This window comes from Canis lupus, chromosome 5 (assembly GCF_011100685.1).
Source record: "Canis lupus familiaris isolate Mischka breed German Shepherd chromosome 5, alternate assembly UU_Cfam_GSD_1.0, whole genome shotgun sequence".
Taxonomy (NCBI): domain Eukaryota; kingdom Metazoa; phylum Chordata; class Mammalia; order Carnivora; family Canidae; genus Canis; species Canis lupus.
In genome coordinates, this window is record NC_049226.1 from 16756386 (window position 1) to 16777605 (window position 21220).

General features: G+C 56.4%; 3 protein-coding genes across 10 annotated transcripts in view; 2 read left to right on the plus strand and 1 right to left on the minus strand.

The window, feature by feature from the left end:
* The window catches only part of SIK3 (SIK family kinase 3), a 240358-nt gene extending 234619 nt beyond the window's left edge, over positions 1–5739 (plus strand). For 4 of the 8 annotated variants that reach the window (XM_038536044.1, XM_038536049.1, XM_038536048.1 and 1 more), the window contains 4 exons: positions 2658–2821; positions 3705–3837; positions 4608–4823; positions 5517–5739. In XM_038536044.1, coding sequence (XP_038391972.1) covers positions 2658–2821; positions 3705–3837; positions 4608–4810 — 500 coding nt within the window. In that variant the 3' untranslated portion in view covers positions 4811–4823; positions 5517–5739. Of the gene's footprint in view, positions 1–2657; positions 2822–3704; positions 3838–4607; positions 4824–5516 lie in introns of those variants that run through there. The other 4 variants (XM_038536047.1, XM_038536051.1, XM_038536052.1 and 1 more) reach the window with 2 other exon arrangements.
* Positions 5740–12558: 6819 nt separating this feature from the next.
* On the plus strand, positions 12559–14571 carry APOA1 (apolipoprotein A1). Its single transcript, XM_038536053.1, has 4 exons — positions 12559–12651; positions 12827–12889; positions 13062–13215; positions 13828–14571. Exons 2-4 carry the CDS (start codon positions 12847–12849, stop codon positions 14429–14431), a joined length of 801 nt encoding a protein of 266 aa, XP_038391981.1. The 5' UTR covers positions 12559–12651; positions 12827–12846; the 3' UTR covers positions 14432–14571.
* Positions 14572–17121: 2550 nt separating this feature from the next.
* APOC3 (apolipoprotein C3) lies at positions 17122–19683 on the minus strand. Its single transcript, NM_001003369.2, is given in 4 exon segments — positions 17122–17410; positions 18672–18795; positions 18948–19015; positions 19623–19683. Coding segments are annotated over 3 exon segments (303 nt in total). The 5' UTR covers positions 19003–19015; positions 19623–19683; the 3' UTR covers positions 17122–17286.
* Between the last annotated feature and the right edge of the window lie 1537 nt (positions 19684–21220).

The window sequence follows — 21220 nt, forward strand, 5'->3', positions numbered from 1 at the left end:
CTTTCTCAGGAATAAAAATAAATTAAAAAACAGAGAGGGAAAGGAGACTACAGACTCTCGAAGAGGCCTCCCAAAGAGGTGGGAAGAGCTCAGTATCAAAATCTGGAGCCTGTCCATTCTGTTAGTTTGGCTGTTGCCTCACATTTGAGGAAATCTTTAAACAGGAGAGCTCTTGTATCGTCTTGGGTGGAGCAGGGGGGTGCAGCCCATGAGGTTGGCATCCAGCTCTGCCATCCAGCGGGAAAGAACCCCAGGGAAGTGAGCGGATGGTGTGAGCTCTCACAGAAGAGAAGATAGGCATTAGAAAGTACTTTGAAAAAGTAAGCTGCAGCTGTTTATGTAGCTTCTTGGCAAAGCAGACCACAGAGCCAGTGTCGCACGACTTCCTGCTGGTGGTTTTCTTTGGTCCTAGGGCAAGTGCGGGAGCTGTGCCCACAGAGAGGACTCTGGGGCATGGGTAAGATGAGTGGGGACCAGCCCACACAGCGAGTCCCGAGTCCCGGTGGAGGCTTTCCTTTCTCTCCTTCTCTCTCTCTTGTGGCCTTTAGCTTTCAGTAGCGAAATAATTGGCTTCCAGCTGTTTCTTTGGCCTCTTTGCTCAGAGAACTTCTGAAAGATTGCTCACTTGCCTTCACCTTTGGCAGTCGATAAGCTTCCATCCTCTCATTTTTCTCCAGAATGTGTTGCATCACCAGCCACGTGCACATCAGTCGGTTCCCCTCCCTTCCCGTCCTACCTCAGCCCCTAAGCTGAGCCTCACCTCCGTTGTTGTAGGAGACCTTTTGAATATGGAGACCTGAACCCTTCACCCAACTCTCACGCAGTACATCTTTCAGTATTCAAATAGATATTGGAATAGGGCTGTGTCTCCTATCAACAACTTTTTAGAAACCTGGTCTTGCCGCGGGAGAGTTCATCAGAAGAGACACTCAACAGTTGATGAGGAACTCTGACCGAAAAAAATCAAGCAAGCAAACAAAACATATGTTCAAGTGGTAGGCCCCAAAAGTGCTACCAGGAGGATCCTGTCAACTTAGGTGTGGTCCTGGTATTCTTCTTCTTGACCACCCTTGGTCAAGAGGACATATTCAGTTCTCTCAAACTCTCTTCTCGCCAAAATCCAGTCCATAGGGTGCATGACTCTGACAGGACACTAACCCATGTTAAGAGAACATTTATTAATGCCAGGTAAAGAGCTAAGTATTAAATACCTCCTGGGTATAGGACACTGTTCTGAAATACCAAAGGCTCACAGACACACATAATATACAGTTCTTATTCTCAGAGACTTTACAGGCTAATATGAACAACTAGGACAAATACACAGTGGAACATGGTGTCGGGAATAATGTCAGTAATAAAGTTTTATAAAATTTTCTGACATTTAAAGGATGCAAAGATCTTTTTCTGTTTGAAAGGGAAAGTTGCATAATGGTGTTAACATTTGAGATGGACCTAGGAGAATGAGTTGATTTGGATTGGCTGGAATGAAAGGAGAAGCAAGCATCTCTGGGGGAGGGAAGAGTGAGGGTACCGTCATGGAATTGTGAGTGGGTGGGGAAGAATTGAGTGCTCCCATTTGACGAGAGGCTAGCACGTAGGGGAGAGCAGTGTGAAGTACTCACTGGAAGATAGGCTGGGACAGCATCATGAAAACAAACTGGGCTACTCTATGAAAAGATTAATCTTTGTAGAGTGGTGATACAGGGATGGTGAGAGAGGGATGGTTAGGAGGGATGGTTAGTAATCCAGGCAAGAGGTGGTGAGGCTTTGGTGGAAACAGTGAGATTGGAAAGGGAGGGATTGAAGTGACCAGCATGCAGAGGTAGATTCTTTAGGCTTGAGGTGATGTGGAACCAGGAGGAACAAATAGGAATCCCATGAGCTCATATCTGGAAGATTAAGGAAATAAGGTACCAAAACAAGAATGTCTGAAAGAGGACCTGGGGTAGGGGGTGTTGATGAGTTTGGAGCTGGGCATGTTTAAGTGTTAGATGTCAGTTAGCACTGCAGGGAAAGGCATCTCTCTAGTAAATAGTTGGGTATTACGGATCTGGAGCTTCTTAAAAGAGCATTTCAAGAATTCTTTCCCTAGAGGTAGGTAAAGAGGCGATAGCGTTGAAGCCATGAAAACAGATGATATTACCAAAGTAAGTGTGAGGAGAGAAAGGAGGTCAAGGTAGAAATATAAAGAGTAGAGGAGCCATGGAAGCAGCTGGGGACAGCAGTGGAAAATGCAGAAGAAGGCCTGGGCAGGTGCACTAATGTGGCAGCCAGGGAAGGAACGAGAAGGCCTCCACAGAACAGAGGCCATTCTTCCAGGCTAGAGGTTCCAGGAAAGATTCTTCTGTGGATGTAGGCTTGGGAAACACAGCACTGTCAGATCAGCAGAGGAATGAAGAGAAAAGAAAAGGTTCAGTGTGGTCCAGCCAGCCGCCCTCATATGGGATTTTTCTCGGGAGTGCTTATGATCCCTGGGGTTGGCAGGCGGGTCCACGCTCCCACAAGCACCAGCACCAGCCGACGAGGATTAGCAGACCACTCACGTGTGGTCCTCACCACTGCTTATTGTCTCTGGCAAGACATTTCTTTGATGGGAGTTGGCAGCGTGGGGAGAAACTCTAGATCTGCTGACCCTGTTTTTTCTATCTCCTCAGAGTCTGTCATAGGGAACTGCATGGATCGAAGTTCTCCGGGACAAGCGATGGAGCTACCAGATCGCAATGGACTTGGGTACCCTGCACGCCCCCCTGTCAATGAGCACCACAGGCCCCGGACCCTCCAGAGACACCACACGATCCAGAACAGTGATGATGCTTATGTATGTCGGCCCCCTCCTGCCTCTTGAAAGTGGGATCCTAGCAGCCCCAAGCCTGACAGCAGACCTTAGTGGTATGGGGTCACGTCGACCCTTCCATTTTCCTCAACCAGAGTCCAGGACCCCTGGCAACTCTGCAAGCATGTCTTTGAATCACAGACCAGTCAAACCTATGCTCCCAACCTTAGCCTGAGAAATCCAGAGTAGTTGCTCTGTTCCTTCTGGTCTGAGTTATTGAACTTCTCCCTGAACAGTCTAAGCTCCAGTCCAAGCACATGAACCCTAGGCTCTTGGTTAGTCTTCTGACGGCTCCATTGGACCTTCTCAGATAAAGGGAACTAATCTGGTTCCGGAAAGCTTTGCTGTCCTAGAGCCAACTCCTAGGGCAGCGCTAATACAGTAGCAGCTAGCCACATGTGGCCGTTCATACTTAAATGTGTTTTAAATGAAATAAACTAGTGCCTCAGTCACCCTGGTCACATTGCAGGTGCTCATTAGCCACTTGTGGCTGGGGGCTCCGCAAAGGGCAGGTATAGAGCACTGCCGTGCTTCTGGGGCGGTGCTGTCCTAGGGCCAAGTCCGCGTGGTGCTGAGGATAAGTCAGAAACCCGGTTTTGGAAGGCCATGTAGTTGCTGAGGGCATGTGACCACCAATGGAAGTTCACTATGCCCTCCCGGCCCCCCACACACACACACACCCCTACCCCATGGGGTAAAGTGAGGCAGCCTCCCCCTGTGGATGGCACCCACCTCAGAGAGAGCGTGTCTGGGAGTGGTGCCTGAGGCTGCCCTTCACCCCCCTATTCGAGGGAACCGCTGTCTCTAAGGGTCACCTGAGGGTGGCACAGTCTCTGGTATTCCGACTTTTCCTATTTGTTTTCCACAGGTGCAACTGGATAACTTGCCAGGAATGAGTCTCGTGGCTGGAAAAGCACTTAGCTCTGCCCGGATGTCAGATGCTGTTCTCAGCCAGTCCTCACTCATGGGGAGCCAGCAGTTTCAAGATGGGGAGAATGAGGGTAAGGGCCTTATGCAGGCTGCCCCCCTCCCCTGTCTTCACCCGTGACTGGCCTCTTCTATATGAAGGGCTCATGGGAAGATGGGAAGCCACAGCTTCCCCACGGGGTCTGGACACAAAGCCCTTCGCACTTCTCTCCATCAAGAATGAGTGCACAGAGGAGCGTATCTGCTGGCTGAGTGCAGGGCCATCACGTCTATCTTTGTAATGCTTTGCTAAGATGCTGCTTTAATACTATTTTTCTAGTGATTGGGAGGTGTTGTGTTGTAAGTGACTGTGTCCCCCTCTCTTCAGCACCAGTGAAGGGAGGGTAGCATAAGAGATAGAAAGCATAAGCTGTGGAATGGACAAGTCTGCAAGAAATCCTGACTTTGCCCTTTATGGGTTTCACAGACAAGGCACTTAGCCTCTCTGGGCCCCAGGGTCCTCCACCCATAGAGTGGCCCAAACTAGATTGTTCTGTGAGGTTAATTGGGTTAGTATAAAGTACCTACAATGATGCCTGGAGCACAGAGAGTGCCCATAATCAGTGCCTGCAGGCAGTACAACGGCCAGCTCCGTGCCAGAGGTGAATCTCTGCAGGAGCGGCGTCTATGTGCTTGACAGGGAGATAGTGAAGGAACAGTGTGGCGGCAGGAGTCCTGGCCCAGCCCATAGCCACTAACACACAGACGGCATGCTGTGAGCTTGAATTCAGGACTGGGAGTCGGGCTCCAGGGTGCTCACATTTCTCTCCCCCCTCTCCCGCCCTTGCCCACCTACCACCTCCAGCCCCCAGCTCCCTGCAGATCTCACACGTTCTTTCTGGCCTCGCAGAATGCAGGGAGAGTCTGGTTGGTCACGAGCACCCGGACCTGACAGACGGCAGCCAGCATTTAAACTCCTCTTGCTATCCATCCACGTGCATTACAGACATTCTGCTCAGCTACAAGCACCCCGAGGTCTCCTTCAGCATGGAGCAGGCAGGCGTGTAACAGGGAACAGAGAGTGAGTATCTCCCTTCGGCCCCATGCCGGCTCCTGATCCATCGGGGCTTCCTTCTGTGCGCGGTGGCCAGTGACCTGGACGGGGCCACTCCTCCCGTCCTGGTCCTCCCATCGTCCTGCTCTGCCACATGAAGCACTGTGCTGGTTCCGGGGTGTGGGTGGGGAACACAGAGAATACCTGCTGGCCACAGTCCCTTGGTTTAATTATGGGGACAAGACACATGTTGAAAGTGCCTTCGCCTCCCAAGAAACGGAAGTGAGCTACGGCCTGGGAGGACAGGGCACCTCTGCCCCGGTGATAAGGAAAAGACGGTTCTGAACTACAGTCCTGAAGCAGGAAACCCAGTGGCACAACATGTCTAGCCATAGTGTTCAAGGCTGTGCTGCAATGGGAGGAATATTCCAGACGGGGACAACTCCGTGATCAGAGGCCAGGGGTAGGAAACAGGCATGCTGGCCAGCTGGGCTGGAGTAGCCCAGACACGCAGGGGGTGGCACAGCTTCTGTCTTTGAAAGCTGGGACGGAAAACCGTGAACGAACATTAAGCCACCTGCAAACCCATCTTAGAGCCTCCGCGTGGCAAACCTCTTAACCTGAGGTCACATGAGCCGGTTGCATTTCGTGAAAATTTTCAGGTGAATGTTGGAGCCTTTTGCTCCGGACTGATTCTCCTCTGTGTCTTCTCTGTTGCAGGTTTGTGTACAGCTCGGGAATGAAAAGGTTGACTTTAACCAACAGTATCTATAGCAGCGTTGCGCCAAATTGCCATTGTGTTTCTGTCCACCCAGAATGTCATGGCTCCTTTCCTCACATTGGTTCATCAGTGTGTGGTTCTTTTGGGTTCAGAGCGGGTTTTGCCATGTTTGCTTGTATGACCAAGTCACCAAGGAAATAAACAGGATACCCACGTTTGTCACCTTTTGTGAAAGTGTATTTGGTATATTTGAGTTGGTGGTTTGGTTTGGTTTGGTTTTGGTTTGAATTGGTTTTTTTTTTTTTGGTATGTTTTCTTTTGGAGGTGATTTTCTTTCTTCTTTATCCCTCTCTTTTTCTTTTTCTTTCTTTCCTTCTTTCTTTCCTTTGTTGAGACAGAAGAACAAAGCAGTTAAAACCACAGAGGCCAGGAGACCCAGAGCCACTCCCCTCCCCAGCCTCCACCCACAGAGCACCCTCCATTCCTTTGTGTTGCTTACCCACAGGAGCAAATACTAACAGATAACAGCCTCTGGAATCTTAGTGCTAGGGACAGGGAGAGAGGAAGGGGCGATGGCCTCCGGCACTTGGAGACCAGAAAGAGAGTGAAAACAAACAAACAAAAAGACCCCCCAAGTCTGAACCCTGGGAAGGTCTTTCCTGCTGGGACCCAGGGAAACACTTGTCTGGCCCAGCCAGGATCGCATCAGAATGTTAACATGGAGGCCGGGAGTGGCCTGGCCTTGAGGGGTTGCCAGTTAGAGTGTCTCAGTGTGAGCCTTCTCTTTGGTGTATAACTCAGCTCCCCTCTTACAACCTGGAAAGTTGGTTGCCTTTGTCATCCTGCTGGTTCTACCCATAGACTGAACACCCAACAGTGGTACACTATGCTTTTTGTGTCACCTGTCATTCTCATTTGACAATGTGCTATACAAGGATTGTTTCTTCATACATGCGTGCACGCTTGCGCACGCGCACATACACTTCTCCCTTACAGCCTCTTTGACACAGGCAAGAACAGGAGGTTGTCTTGGGCCTTGCCTCCCTCCTAACCTTCTCCTCCTCCCTGGGCATCCTCAGCCCCTATTTTAATTCTTGATCATGTAGGAATTGTTTTGGGTAAATGTTGATATTATTGTTATTATTATTATTATTATTAATAAATAAAAACAAAGGAATTTTTGTTTAAAAGAGAAATGTCTAACCAGATTCTGTTCTATTGGAATTGTGACTTGCACCTTTTGTTCAGAGTACCTTCTGTAGACGTTGTACTTGTGAGCAGCTCTTACCTGCTAGTGACAGGTGTAGTGGTCTCCTCCCTCCCTCCCCCCCCCCCCCCCCCCAGGGCAAGCAGTGCCCACGCAACAGCAACTGTTTGCCGCTCTCTTTGTGTTTCTTCACTGTTAGAAACCAAAGTCTTCTCTGCTGGCTGGGGGCCGACAGAGGATCTGGCCTAGCTCCTTCGATCTTCAAAGCAAGAAAGAGATGTCCAATATTCTGACTCTTGATCCTTTTTCCTGGAAAAGGAGAGTGAAGGGTCCCCAGTCCGCTCCTAGTCTTTCATCCTGAATTTGCACAGAAGAAAAGCGGGTGTCCAGCATGGCCATCCTGATGTTGCTGACAGGATCCCCATGCAGCTTGTCCTTCTCACAGATACTGGCAGCTCAGCTCCTGGACCCAGCACCCCTCAAATGGATTTCTGCAATGCGAGAGCCTTTCTCGGCATCTGTCCCGCGTTTCCATGGTCCCCAATGTCCCCTCCACTTGGTGAGGCCACCAACTCCTCACCAGAAGGACGCTACCAAGAAGGCCCGAACAGCTACTGTTTGCCTTCTCTGGGCCCGTTCCAGCGCCGATGCCCCCAGCTGCCCCTTCACCCCCGCGCCCAGCCTGTTCTGTTTACATGGTACTGTGCTGATGGAAGAGCAGGCCGCCATCCTGCAGCAGCCGCCCGGGTGAAAGCCAGTGAGCCTATTAACCGTGCCATCTTGCGAACTACACTTGTAAAAGATCATTGCTTTGTATCGTAGTAACCGATATGCGCCGTATATGTTGAATGTATATGAATATAATTTCATATTTCTGCTCTTTGAAAATGTCAAAAGTATTTTTTCTTTCTCATTTATGTTGAACTAAAAATGAATTAAAAAGATCTCCAGACCCAAATTGTTGCATTAAGACTTTTAGTCTTTTTTATTTATTTATTTATTTTTTCCCCCGATGGGCAATTTTCAACTTACAAACTTAATACCAGGGGTTGTGAAAATAAAAACCGGATTACGATCCTATGTTGATATATTATTTGCCTTGTGGTTCAGAGTCTAGCTGGGAGAAGCATCCAGGTGGGTGGAGGCTGGAGGTTGAAGAAGCCTAACAAGCATAGGGTGGAGCTTTGAGCAATCCATTATCTCACCCCGCCTTGTCAAGGAGCATTCTCTAGAAGCCTGCACTCAGCCCACACTGTGTCCCCGAGCACCCAGCTTGGACTCTGCCCCCTCAGGAGGGAGCATCTGAGTTTGCTGAGTTGGATAGAAAACAGATTCTTTGAAAGGGTGCTTTTAAAGGAGTGGAAGGAGGTCCTCAAGGACTTGGGGCCTTTAGCCAGTCAGCCCAGTGATGGGATTGCCAAATAAGTGTTGGGCCAGAAAGGGGACTCCTCCTCTGGCTTTCCTCTTTTATTACTCCTGGACTCCAGAGGGCAGGGTAGAGTTCCCAGCATGGTCCCAGGCATGGCTAAGAGACAGCTGCTCGAGGTGCTTCTCTGAAGGAAGATTGCTGAAGCTGGAAGTACGGACTGGGTTTGTAGAAAGAATAGAAGAGGGAACTTACAAAAGCTTCTGCATCCACGGTGAACCAGACAGTCCCTGTGGGACTGTTTAGAACAGAAAGGGCCTTCCAAGGACCGTCTTCCAGAAATTGTCTGAATGCGAACCCACCCAGGGAAGGCTCGAGTGAGTGTCTCTGGGAGCACGCAGCGACATAGCCCAGTGCCTTTCACATCTCGTAACCACCTTCACAGCAGTGCCGCCCCCGTGAACTCAGCCAGGGCACCTTTGGGCCAGAGGTGGGATGAGCGTCCAGAGGAAGCAGGGTGCTGCCCTCCTGGACAAAGACCAGAGATCTGAGCTCTAGAAAGCAGAAGCCGTGTCCACAGATCCTTCCCAACCTTCATTCTGACATTCTGCTGCCCACCCACCCCACACTCCTCCCCATCCAAGGCAGGAATTCAGAGGGCTGGTGCGCCGCCAAGGCACCCAGCCTCGGCTTGTGCAGGTCACAGATGAGCCACCTGTGCCTGGGGCTCCGGGTTACAAGGCCCCGACGAATGGCCTAACTCGGGGATCTATCACCAGGAGCTGCGACAAAACTGTCAAAAAGGAAATGTGGGGGCGGGGGCTCCTTCCTCTCCTGCTCAGCTGGAACCATCCCAAGCCCAAGTCTCCCCATTCAGTCATTTCGAGTGGGGTCCGTGATGCACAGCAGTTCCTCACGCTTGACTTTCCTCCCAAGGCTCCCTTCAGATGACCCTTTACCATCCTGGTGACCCTTCCTTTAGTGTGCCAATGTCACTCATCAAGCAAATATTTGTTGAGTGTCTGTTATGTGCCAAGCCTAGCAGGGGACAGAGTCCTTCCAGTGCAGACTGACCAGTGTGACACTGGGACGTGAATTGTGAAATGAGTCGCTAATCATTCTGAGCAAACTCCACTGCTGCAGTCAGCTAGCAGCGCTCCCGCGTGTGTCGAGGAAGCCAGGGCCAGCCGCCTTGGCGACCTTCTTCAGAAACGGGCACTCTGGAGAGTCCCAAGACCAAGGAAAGAGGGCATGGTGACACGGCGCCCACCCTGGGGGGCCTTCGCTAAGCAGCGAGCGCAGTCCGTGGGCCCTGGACGCCTCTCACGGGGACCGGCTGCACCGCAGGCCGGTTCTGGGAGGCACAGGGGCTTCCTCTCCGAAATCCTAGTAATCACTGCACTCCAGTAGAAACAGTAGACAGACACGCTAGTGATCAAGTATAATAAAAAAAAAGAAAGCTTGCGGGGGCACCTGGGTGGCTCAGTCCGTGAAGCATCTGCCTTCAGCTCAGGTCATGATCCTGGGGTCCTGAGCTCGAGCCCCATGTGGGCCTCCCTGCTCAGGGGGGAGTGCTGCTCCCTCTCCCTCTGCCTCTCCCCTTGCTTGTGATCTCTTTCTCTCTCTCTCTCTCTCTCTTTCTCTCTCTGCGTCGATAGAGAAAGAAAACATTTGCTGCTTGTGAGGATGCTGTCAAGGCACTCCATAGCCCCGACACCTTGAGATCCCTGAGCTGGGAAACCGAGGAGCCCCTGATCAGAACACACGGGCTGGGAGGGCCGGCAGCCAGGCCTCCTGACTCCCGCTCCTGGTAGCGCCAAGTACTAGCGGCTGGAGGCCAAGGGCGGCTCTTGGCAGCTCTGAGCGGCTGTCTTCTCATACGCAAGGCAACAGCGAAAATACTTGCCTGCCGGGCTTTCCAGGGACGATCGTGGAAGTGCTTCGGCCACTAAGGCACTACACCAATGTTGGAATTAGGTTTAGCCATAATAATCATTTCGGCAGTGAACCAAAGAGAAGGGCGTAACCATGGCACGTAGCTTGGAGTCCAACCAGTAAGTTTCTGAGATCCCCCAAGTGCCGGGTGCGGCGAGCTCTACCCCCCAAAAGAAAGGAGGCCTCTCTTGGCCGGAGACATCCATGAGCTGCCCCCTGAGGGGACCGGCCTCGCCTCTGCTCCTTAAACCACTGGCCGGAAGCTGGGCGGGCCAAGGGGCGGCCCAGGCGGACTGTTCAGTGAGACCAGCTCCTCTGCAGGGCCCCGTGGACTCTGCGGCTGGGTCAGTCGGGAGCGGGGGCCCCAGATCTCAGCATCTGCAAGTCAGGGCCGCACAGAAAATTGTGAGTCCCTGAGGTCTCAGCTCTGGGCTGACAGTACAAGCGTGTTCAGTGGGAGCAAGGGGATAAAATGCCGGAAATTGGGATTATGGTACACAGAAGGGTTACGAAGTGCCAGCTACCTTTTGGTTTTGCCACGGATGTTCAAATTTGGTGCATGAAACAACACACACTTATTACCTCAGTATAGCTCTAGAGGTCAAAAGTCCCAAGGGGTCACACAAAGCTGAAATCCTGGTGTCAGCAGAGCTGCCTTTCTTGGAGCCGCAGGAGAACATCCGTTTCCTCACCTCCTCCAGCTTCCGGAGGCCTCGCACACTGCCGGGCTCTGGCCTCCTCCCTGCACATCGCCCTGACCTGCGCTGCTGGCCCCTGGTCTCTTCTCGCTCCTGCCTCCCTCTTGTATGTACAAGGCCCCTTGTGCTGACACTGGGCCCACCTGGATAACCCAGGAAAATCGCCCACCTCAACGTCCTTGTAATCTCACATCTACAAAGCCCCTTTTGCCACGGGTCAGTCCCAGGTCCGGGGATTAGGACCTGAACATCTTGGGGCGGGGGGGGGGGGGGGGGACGTTATTCCGCCTGCCGTACCCCCCTGCCGAGACGCTAGGGATGGCATGGTCCATCATTGTCTCGTTCCACAGATAAGCTGCTGCAGCTCGCCCAGGGTCACACGGCTGGGGTTCAAACCCGAGCCTGTCCAGCCCCAAGCCTCTTATCAGGAGACCGGCTACCGTGGGAGCAGCCCGGAGCCGGGCAGCCCTGGGACCTGGAGGACAGCAGGGAGATTCCTGGGCAGATGATGCAGGGTGCATTTCTATCCCGGGTGCATCCAAAGTCCATCCCTGCCTCCGACGTGCCGAGAGACCAGAGGCAGAGGGCACAAGGCTCCCCTGTCCCCAGCTTCCTGGTGTGCAAGGTGGCGGGGCGGGGGGAGGCCGCCGGCTGATGGCTCTGACTCAGGCCCTGCCGTGAGCTGGCGTCCGAGGCGCTGGGCCTCCCGGGAGAAGCCCTGCCGAGCGGCGCTGCCGACAGCCCGGGCACAGGGTGCTCTGCGTTACCGGGGCTCCCTGCGCCTCCAACGGCTCGAGCCATTTTTGTCTCCTTCTACTGAGAGGAAACCGAGGCTCGGAGACATTACAGCACTGGCTCGCGATCCTCCTCCAGGATTTTGCAAATCGGGGGCAGAGCGAAGCGAGTAACCAGCTCCCCTGTGGCCTCCCACTGCAGAGGTCTCCTCCCCACCCCCGCGGGGACCCCTAAAGTCCGGTATGCCCCTCACTGTGTGCACTCCAATGTAAACAGGAACCAGGCAAAGATACACGGATTCAACTGAAGTGCCTGCCCTTTGTTCTGACATTGTGCCCTTTCATGATGTTAAAAAAAAAAAATCTTTTCTCTTTTGAAGTGCTGGGCGCGGCAGAGGGTGGCATTTGGGGGAGACAGTGGTTGACTTTTTTACGCGACAAAATAAAAAGTTGGCAACTCCGAGTGGGTCTCTAGATTTTGTTTTGAAATGTCAGAGCCCCCCCCACCCAAGTCTCTACCTGGGAAGCACGGAGCCCTCCCCAGGGTCCCCAGGTCACTTCCTGGCACCACAGGCCCCTTGGGTCAAGGGTTTGGGAGGCCTGAGAGAGCCTGCAGAGAGGTCTGCTGACCTGTTGGGACAAAACAGGCCACAGCGTGTTGGTGGGAAGACCGCTGCCTCTGGAGAAGAAAGGCAGGGTGGGGGCAAAGTAATCTCCCTGGAATCTAAGGGGCTGTGGGGGAGCACACCTCCTGACGGGAGGAGGCCCAGCGGTCCCTGGCCAGCCGCTGTCTCTTGCTTCAGTCCCTCCACTCCCCTGCTCCACGGGCACAGGGGACAGTGGGGGACACATCCCTCCCAGCACCACCACCACCAGGAGGGATGGGTGCAGAGGACCCCGATCCTGGGGACCTGCAAGCCTGCAACCACCCCACCCCCCCCCCAGTCCCCAGTACCGTCTGACCCCTTGATCCCTGGCCTGGTGGCCCCCGCGCAGCCTCCTGTTTGCCCACTCTATTTGTCCGGCCCCGGGGACAGGGATGATCCTTGAACTCTGAGTTCCACATGGCTGGGACCAGTGAGCAGCAGCAGCAAGGCCTGGGTTGGGCTTATCAGCCTCCCTGCCGGGCCCCTGCCCCTGCCCGGAGACATAAATAGGCGGGGAGAGCGGGCCCGGCAGGCTCCTGAGCGCCTGGTGAGTGCCGCTGCCTGTCCCCCAGCCCGGGCCCTGTCCCTGGGACTCCGGGGGCCTGGCTGCGGGCTGTGCCCTGCCTGGGGACCCTCTCCTGCCCCAGAAGAACGGGTGGGGGCGCACAGGGCTCCTCCACGCTAACGGCCGCCCCACTCACCAGGACCCTCTTCTCCCGCAGGTCCCCTGTGTCCCTTCAGGATGAAAGCCGCACTGCTGACCTTGGCCGTGCTCTTCCTCACGGGTAGGTGACCCCAATCTAGGAAGCCCACTGCTGTGGGGGCCCTTCTCCCACGCTCCTGCGGGCCACCCTCCTGGGCACTCCCGGACCCCTCACCCCTGCCTGCAAGCCTGGCATTTCAGCCCCGATCGCCCTCTGGAGCGGGCCTGACCTGGGTCTCCCCTCTCACCCCCAGGGAGCCAGGCTCGGCACTTCTGGCAGCAAGATGAACCCCAGTCACCCTGGGATCGGGTGAAGGATTTAGCCACCGTGTATGTGGACGCAGTCAAAGACAGCGGCAGAGACTATGTGGCCCAGTTTGAAGCCTCCGCCCTGGGAAAACAGCTGAAGTATGGACCCAACCTGGGGTGCAGGGGGCAGGGGTAGGGGTGGCCGGTTTGGGGGGCACAGAGAGGCCTGCGGGAAAATGCAGCCAGACCAGCCGAATCCCCACCTGCTATTTCCTGGGCCCCCACTGAAGGCCTGGAGAAACGGGAACGGGATCCCCCCAATAACCACCGTCTCAGAACTCGTTTTAGGGAGAACAGGGACGGAGCGCCCAGCAAGGGGTTAGATCCGAGCAGGTGCGCCCGGCAGCGCGCCCCCCACCCTTAGCTCCTTCCTCCTCTGCTCCCGGCCAGCAACCCGGCGGCCTTCTCGGAGCGGACGATGGACTGGAGTATAGGGACTGGTCCTCGAGGCCCGGCTTTGGGGACGGGCAGCACGGGGCACCCGACCCAGCCCCGTGTCTCCCGGCTCCTCGGTCCATCAGCACCGGGGCACGCGGCGCGGGGTGCGCGGGGTGCGCGCCAGAGGCTGCCCTGGGGGAGGCGCCCGGCGGGGGCAGCTGCTGCTCGGGCCTCACCGCCGGCCGCCGCGGGGAGCCGGGCCCGCAGCTCGGGCGCTGTCCGGGGTTCCGCGGGAGGCCAGCCCTGACGCCCTCGCTCCGCCCGCCCCTGCAGCCTGAAACTCCTGGACAACTGGGACAGCCTGAGCAGCACGGTGACCAAGCTGCGCGAACAGATCGGCCCGGTCACGCAGGAGTTCTGGGATAACCTGGAGAAGGAGACGGAGGTGCTGCGGCAGGAGATGAGCAAGGACCTGGAGGAGGTGAAGCAGAAGGTGCAGCCCTACCTGGACGACTTCCAGAAGAAGTGGCAGGAGGAGGTGGAGCTGTACCGCCAGAAGGTGGCGCCGCTGGGCTCGGAGCTGCGCGAGGGCGCGCGCCAGAAGCTGCAGGAGCTGCAGGAGAAGCTGAGCCCGCTGGGCGAGGAGCTGCGGGACCGCGCGCGCACCCACGTGGACGCGCTGCGCGCCCAGCTGGCCCCCTACAGCGACGACCTGCGCGAGCGCCTGGCCGCGCGGCTGCAGGCGCTCAAGGAGGGCGGCGGCGCCAGCCTGGCCGAGTACCACGCCAGGGCCAGCGAGCAGCTGAGCGCGCTCGGCGAGAAGGCCAGGCCCGCGCTCGAGGACCTGCGCCAGGGCCTGCTGCCCGTGCTGGAGAGCTTCAAGGTCAGCCTGCTGGCTGCCATCGACGAGGCCACCAAGAAGCTGAACGCGCAGTGAGGCGCCCCCCCCCCCCGCCCCGTCCGTCTGTCCGCCCGCCCGGCCCTCGGAACAAACGCTTCCCACGCGGGACGCCCGTGTCGGGCGCGCGGGTTTGGAGGCCGCGGCTGTGATTTTTAAACAATAAAATGTGCTCCGAACCCTGGACGTTCTTTCTTGGGCGGAGGGAGTGGGGGGGGGGGCGGGGGCGGGGGGCCCTGCGGTGTCGCGGCCCGAGGGCAGCAGGCCCGGGTCCCCGCGAGGCCGCGCTGCGGAGCCAGGTCGCGGGGCGCCCTCCCCCGGGGCGGGGCGCACGCAGGGGCGCGGAGGACCCGTCCGAGGGGCGCCGCCCCGAGCCCGAACCTGCGAGCTCCCGACTGGGACTGGGACCCGCCGCAAACAGGGCAGGGCCTCCGGCAGCCCTCGCGCTCCGGGCCAGCCGGGGAGGGCCTCAGGGAGCCCCTGGGGCTGAAGGATGGGCCCGGCTCCCGCGAGGGCTTGGCCTTTGCTCCTGCCTCCTTTTTTTTTTTTTTTTTTTTTTAAGATTTTATTTATTTATTCATAGAGACACACAGAGAGAGAGAGAGAGAGAGAGGCCGAGACACAGGCAGAGGGAGAAGCAGGCTCCATGCAGGGAGCCCCACGTGGGACTCGATCCCGGGTCTCCAGGATCACACCCCGGGCTGCAGGCAGCGCTAAACCGCTGCACCACAGAGGCTGCCCTCCTTTAGTAATTCAAAAAATGAAGAAAAAGATGAGCCCCTTTCCTTTTTTTTTTTTTTTTTTAATTTTATTTATTTATGATAGTCACAGAGAGAGAGAGAGAGGCAGAGACACAGGCAGAGGGAGAAGCAGGCTCCATGCACCGGGAGCCCGATGTGGGATTCGATCCCGGGTCTCCAGGATCGCGCCCTGGGCCAAAGGCAGGCGCCAAACCACTGCGCCACCCAGGGATCCCCCCTTTCCTTTTTTTTTACAAGGGCAGCAGGCCACTCCTCACACCCCTGCCCCTTCCAGGATTGGAGGGTATTTCCTCCCACACGCTGTCAGCCGGCTATCCCCTGGGGGGCCCCCAAGCCTGGGTCACCACAACAATCCCCACCTCTTGCAGGTGATGAGCCCATTTTTATCTCCAAGATGCCCTCGTGTCCTCCATCCCACCACCTCCTTCCCCAAATCCTGGCCGTGCCACCCCCGCATCCATGGTACAGATGAGAAAGCTGAAGCTGTGTGAAGTCACTCGCCAAGGATCAAGAGCAGGATGGACTGGGCTGCCCTTTCCAGACCCATCCCGGCTCTTTAAAAAAAACAAAACTGTGTGGCCGGGCACTCAAGTGCACACCCACCGCTGGGCACACATGCACGCACGTTCTCAAGTAGAATGTCCTTGTCCGCAGCTGGCCCTTCTTCACACTCAAGGACGCCCCCCCCCCCCCCCCGTGTGCACACACATCACTTCACTGGGCAGTGCACTGATGGAGCTTTCTCTACTGTCCCCCCAAGAGCCCTTTGCCCCCCCCCCCCGCCACTCCCCTCATGTCCAGTGTGTCCTGAAAATTCTTGGATAAATAAGTGGGCTTTGGAGTTCTAACCATCCAGAGCTGCAAGGGGTGTGAAGCCCGGATTCCGGTGAGAACACTTTCCAGGTGCAGGTACTACCCCGGCCGATTTGGGCCAGAAGATTAGCCCAGGTGGATTGCCAAGGACAGAGTGGATGTCTCCAAGTGGGATTGGGTGCACTGATGCCACCAAGAGGTGACAAGGAGCCCTCTGACACCCAGTGTAGGCATCACTAAGTATTTAATGTATCAGCTGAGCAGAGTAGGAAGAGCAGGTGACCTGGGCTTGAGGTCCGGCTCTGTCATTTGCTGACTCCATGACACTGGGCAAGGGCCTTCATCTTTCTGAGCCTCAGTTTTACCATAAGAGCTGGGGGCTGCTCAAGCGGCCTGCGGTTCTGGGACTCCCTGATATGAACATCTGCTGGGTGGTGGGGACACGAGGGAAACAGCCTCCCTTGGGTAACTTTGGGTCCCTTCTTAGCTCCCGGGACACCGGATCCCCCCCAACTCCGATTCTGGTCCCAGGGGGGATTTCAGCTCAGCTTGTAGCAACGATGATGACCATTTGCCAGGTACTTTGATGTGCTGGGTGTTGTGCACAGTCTTACCTCTTTCGTTCATTCATTCAACAAACCTGCAGTGGAGGTTGTATTGTTGCACCCACTTTATAGATACGAAACTGAGGCTGATATAAAATAATGGGGCCAAGGCCAGAATCGAGTGGTGTCTTACTCTAACCACTCCCCATTGGCCCCCCTCCCTGGAGTACAGTGGAGAGGCCCAGGGCATAGGTAGCACAGGCCACCTCTGTAAGTTTGGTGCACACACAGCAGAGTCCCAACCTTGATGATGACCTAACAAGGCCGGGCACGGTGCCTGGCACAGCTCACACACTTAAGTCATTTTGTACAGCATTTGGTAGTTCATCAAAGTATTGTCAAACCTGTTATCCCACTTGCTCCTCCGTACAAACCTGCAGGGGCAGTTATCCTACCTTACAGCTGGGCCCAGACAGCACCCAGCTACTGAGAGGCGGGTCAGGCACTGCCCCAGGCCTGCCTGAGTTGGAGTCGCCCAGTGCCCGCCCACAGATGAGCCCTGGCCCATTTCCACGCCCAAACATACATGGCGCGCGTGGAACGTCCCACTCACGGCAACTTCTCATCCAACTTTATTGGGAAGACAGCGAGCTTAGGGGTGGGCCAGGTCTGGGGCGGGGTTGGAGGTGAGAATGTTGTCACTTTCAAGTGACTTTCGGGACTGCCCAAGATGCTGGCAGGGTGGGTGGGCAGGAAGACTTGGGGTTTCGAGGTCTCAGAAGGCATCAGAGGCTGGAGTTGGTTTGGCCTCAGAGGCTGAATCCCAGAACCCAGTGAACTTGCCCTTAAACGTGCTCCAGTAGTCTTTCAGGGAACTGAAGCTATCGGTCATCCAGCCCCTGGGGGTTAAATCAGTGAGGGGAAGTGATGGAGGTAGGGGTGAGAGCTCATCTGAAGGCAGTGGGGGCCCCCATCAGATCCCCACTGCCTCTCCTCCAACCCTCTAATCTCACCCAGCAATGCCCCTGAGACCGCAGATGGGGACGCTCTCAGCTGCCACTCCAGGCAGAAGAGATGCTGAAGGGGGTGACAGGAGCCTAGTCTGTCCAGGCTGGGGCAGCCCTTTGGGCCAGCCTGGGTCTGAAGCGAGCTGGAGAGGAGAGGCGCGGCAGGCCACCATTCTGTTCTAGGGCTGTCATTCTGTTCTAGGCAAATGATGCCCGCAAGGGTTGCACCGCCCAGTGGCTCTGAGTGCGGTGGCGCAGTGGGAAGTGGTCTGTCATTTGGAAAATCATCAGAGGGCAGCCCGGTGGCTCAGCGCTTTAGCGCCGCCTTCGGCCCAGGGCGTGATCCTGGAGACCCGGGATCGAGTCCGTGTTGTTGCATGGAGCCTGCTTCTCCCTCTGCCTGTGTCTCTGCCTCTCTCTCTGTGTGTCTCTCATGAATAAATAAATAAATAAATAAATAAATAAATAAATAAATAAATAAAATCTTTAAAAAAGAAAAAGAAAAGAAAATCATCAGAGGATGAATTAGCTGTGCGACCTGGGGCAAGTCATTTAACCTCTCTGAGCCTCGATTTTCTCATCTGCAAAATGGCAAAAATAACACCCACTCCGCAGCCAGTTCTGAGGACCATGAGGGTCTGTGACTGCCTCAGCTAGGTAAACGCTGGTGACTCCCCCCCCACCCAGGGTGGCCTGGACGTGGGGGCGGGAGCTTGGGAGAAGAGAGGACTAGAAGGCAAGGCAGGGTGGGAGAGGAACGATGGACATCTGCTCACACCGGCCCCAGGGCTTGGCACAGGCTGAAACACACACACACACACACACACACACACACACACACACACACACCAGCTGAAACTGGGTTGAATGGAGCTTCTCAACCCACCTCCAGCAGTAAAGGAAGATGGAAGCAAGAGCCAACATGGCCTTCCTCAGAGCTGGGCAGGGTGCTGCAGGAGCAAGGAGGCCCAGGGAGGGAGGAGGGGCAGGAGGGGGTAGGAGGGTGCCCTGGCTTTTGCCCTCTCCTGCTGGCAGCGAGAGCCCTGGAGGGACCCCGGGGCGGAGCGTGGAGGCTCAGAGAGGGCCAGGGCCCCCTGGGGCGGGGGCAGGGGGTCCGGGGAGCCGGCCCTGGTGCGGAGAGGTGAGGGCATACCTGGCCCGCTGCGCCACCTGGGACTCCTGAACGCTGGTCAGCGTGTCCTGGGCCGTCTTGGTGGCGTGCTGCATGTAACCCTGCATAAGGCCCAGGAGGGAGGGGTCCTCTTCCTCCAGGGCTCCTGTCGGGAGAGCAGGGCCGAGTGGGTGGATCCGCCTCTGGGGAGCCCTTGGCTCTGCCCTGCCACCCCCAGGGGCCCGGGATCCTCAAGCCATTCCCAAGGGTCCCCCCCGCCCCGCCCCGTCCCTAGCCCTGTCCCCACGAGCTGCTTACGGGCGGAGGCCAGGAGCGCCAGGAGGGCAGCGACGAGGAGGACCCGGGGCTGCATGGCACCTCTGTTCCTGCGGGGAAGGGCCTTGTGAGGGCCACCCTGACCCCTGCCCCTCTGCCTCCGGACCCTCCCTGGGGAAGTGGCGTGGCCCCTCCACTGGGTCCTGAGCTGGGTCGGGCCAGAGGAGCAAGGGCCTGCTGCCAGCGAATGTGGGAGACGCAGGGCTTTCAGGCAGGGCCGGGGCAGAGCCAGGCTGGGGACAGAGCAGAAAACCCACCAGATGGGGGATCGAGACCCCCTCAGGCCCCCCCAACCAGGTTCTGGCCTAGTTCCTGCCACTGACACGTGGGGGGACTTGGGATAGCCCTCTGGCCTTGTCCAGGCCTCAGTTTGCCTGGCCGGGGTGGGACTGGGATCTAAGGCTCCTTCCAGTCCTACACACGCAGGATGAGGGGCAAGTGTGCCCTCGGAGCGGCGGGTGCCAGCGGGGCCACGACATTGTAGCTTTCTCCCGGGAGCCTCGCTTCCCCCCAGCGTGCAAACTGCAAGTGGGGGCCGCTCCCCCAGCCCTGAGGCTTCCTGTGCTCCAGCGAGCTCTCCCCCAGACTGTGCTGGCAGTCAGGCAGGGACCCCTCTGCCCCTGCTCCCCCCCCCCTCCTCCTCCCTGGGGGCATTACCTGGAGCAGCTGCCTCTTGGGATGAATGGAGCAGGCAGGCAAGAGGCTTCTGACCTGTTTTATATGGTCTCCAGGACAGCGGGCACAGAGGGCTCAGTGAGCTGGACAAAGGTCACCTGCTGACCAGTCTAGATCCTGGCCTGAGGCAGGATGCCCAGATGCAGCCAGGCCTGCTGGGAGAGTTGGGAAATCTGTGAGCACCACGGTGCCCACGCTGCTCTCCTGCTGCCCTGCAGGCCAGGGGGGTGCTCAGGGACTGGGGAAACCCCACTTATCCCAAGCGGCCTGGCTCCCCAGGGAGAGGCCGGTGATAGAGGGGAGATTAGGGGACAAGCGGCCCCATCTCAGCACTTCATGCGTGGTTTTCAGATCCCTCCCCACCCCCACACCCTGGGAAAGGCCTGCAGGGAGTGGGGGCTGGGCAGAGAAGGGGATGGGCTTCTCAGGCTCCCCAACAAAGAACTCAGCATGGGCTAGGGACTTGTCTAGAGTGAAGTCGCAGAAGACCTGTGGGCAGGGGCTTGTGTGGGGTTTACACACTTGAGTCCTACTTGCAGCTTCCCCAGGAGCCTCCCCAGGCTGAGCCCAGAGCAGGGGTTGGTGGGAGAACAGAAAACACTACTCTGAGCCCAAGGCCTTTGTCCTCCCCTCCCCCCTAACCCCCATCCCACCTCCTACCCCCACCACCCCTTGCCCTCTGGACCCACTGATAACACTCCCTGCGGCTCAAGGCTGGGGCCTTGCATGAACTAGGACAGCCGGGATCCATTTCCAGCGCTGAGCCCCTCTCACTTTGGGCCTTGGTTTCCAAAACTTGAAACCTCAGCCCTCATCGCCCCCTGGCTGGCCCGGGAGCTGAAAGAAAGCAGGCTGGTCAGTCCGGTGGAGAGAGGGTGCAGGGGAGCTCTGTGGGGGGCTGTCCAGGAGAGGCCTCAGTCCTCTCTCGGGGTGAAGTGTCCCGGGACCCACACTGGGAGCCGTAGCCTGGAGAGCAGGATTGGAGAGGCTAAGACTTGGGAGCCAAGGAATCCTGGCTTTAAATGCTGCCTTTGACACTGACTCCTATGACCCACCTGACATCTCAGAGCCTCAGTTTTTCCTCCCTTAGAAAAGGGAAAAGAACGCCGATAAGCAAGAGTTGTGGTGCAGAGTAAGTGAAATGTGTACAAAGCAACTGGTTCATGGAAGGGGCTGGATCAACCTCTTTCTTCTTCCCAAACACCTTGTCCATCCCTAGACAGCACAGTCTGAAGGCAGGAGGAGCCTCCAATGTAGAAATAGGGCTTTTGGCAGGCAACCAACTTCGCAGGAAGAAGCGACTAACCCAACAATATGAAATCGAGGGCCTGGGAAAGTGGCCTGGCTCCACCCTCAAAATTCTTTATTGTTGGCTGAGACTTGAAGTTTCTCCATCAGAAATTCATTCCTTTGATTTAAGTCTTGTGTTCTGTTAAGATGCAAATAGATTCCTGGGAAGTTGATACTAAGAACCCCATTTTGTAGGTAACTAATTTAAGGCTCAAGGGGGTAGAGATGCACCCAAGTACACATAGCCTATCACCCGTAGAGCTGGGAACAAGAATCCTGGTCTTCAAATA

What these genes read in the sequence shown, in the direction of transcription:
- APOA1 (XM_038536053.1), top strand. Translation starts at nt 12,847, where the DNA reads ATGAAAGCCGCACTGCTGACCTTGGCCGTGCTCTTCCTCACGG. An exon ending in GGCCGTGCTCTTCCTCACGG is followed by an intron (nt 12,890 to 13,061) that starts GTAGGTGACCCC and finishes TCTCACCCCCAG; the next exon opens with GGAGCCAGGCTCGGCACTTC. An exon ending in GCCCTGGGAAAACAGCTGAA is followed by an intron (nt 13,216 to 13,827) that starts GTATGGACCCAA and finishes CCGCCCCTGCAG; the next exon opens with CCTGAAACTCCTGGACAACT.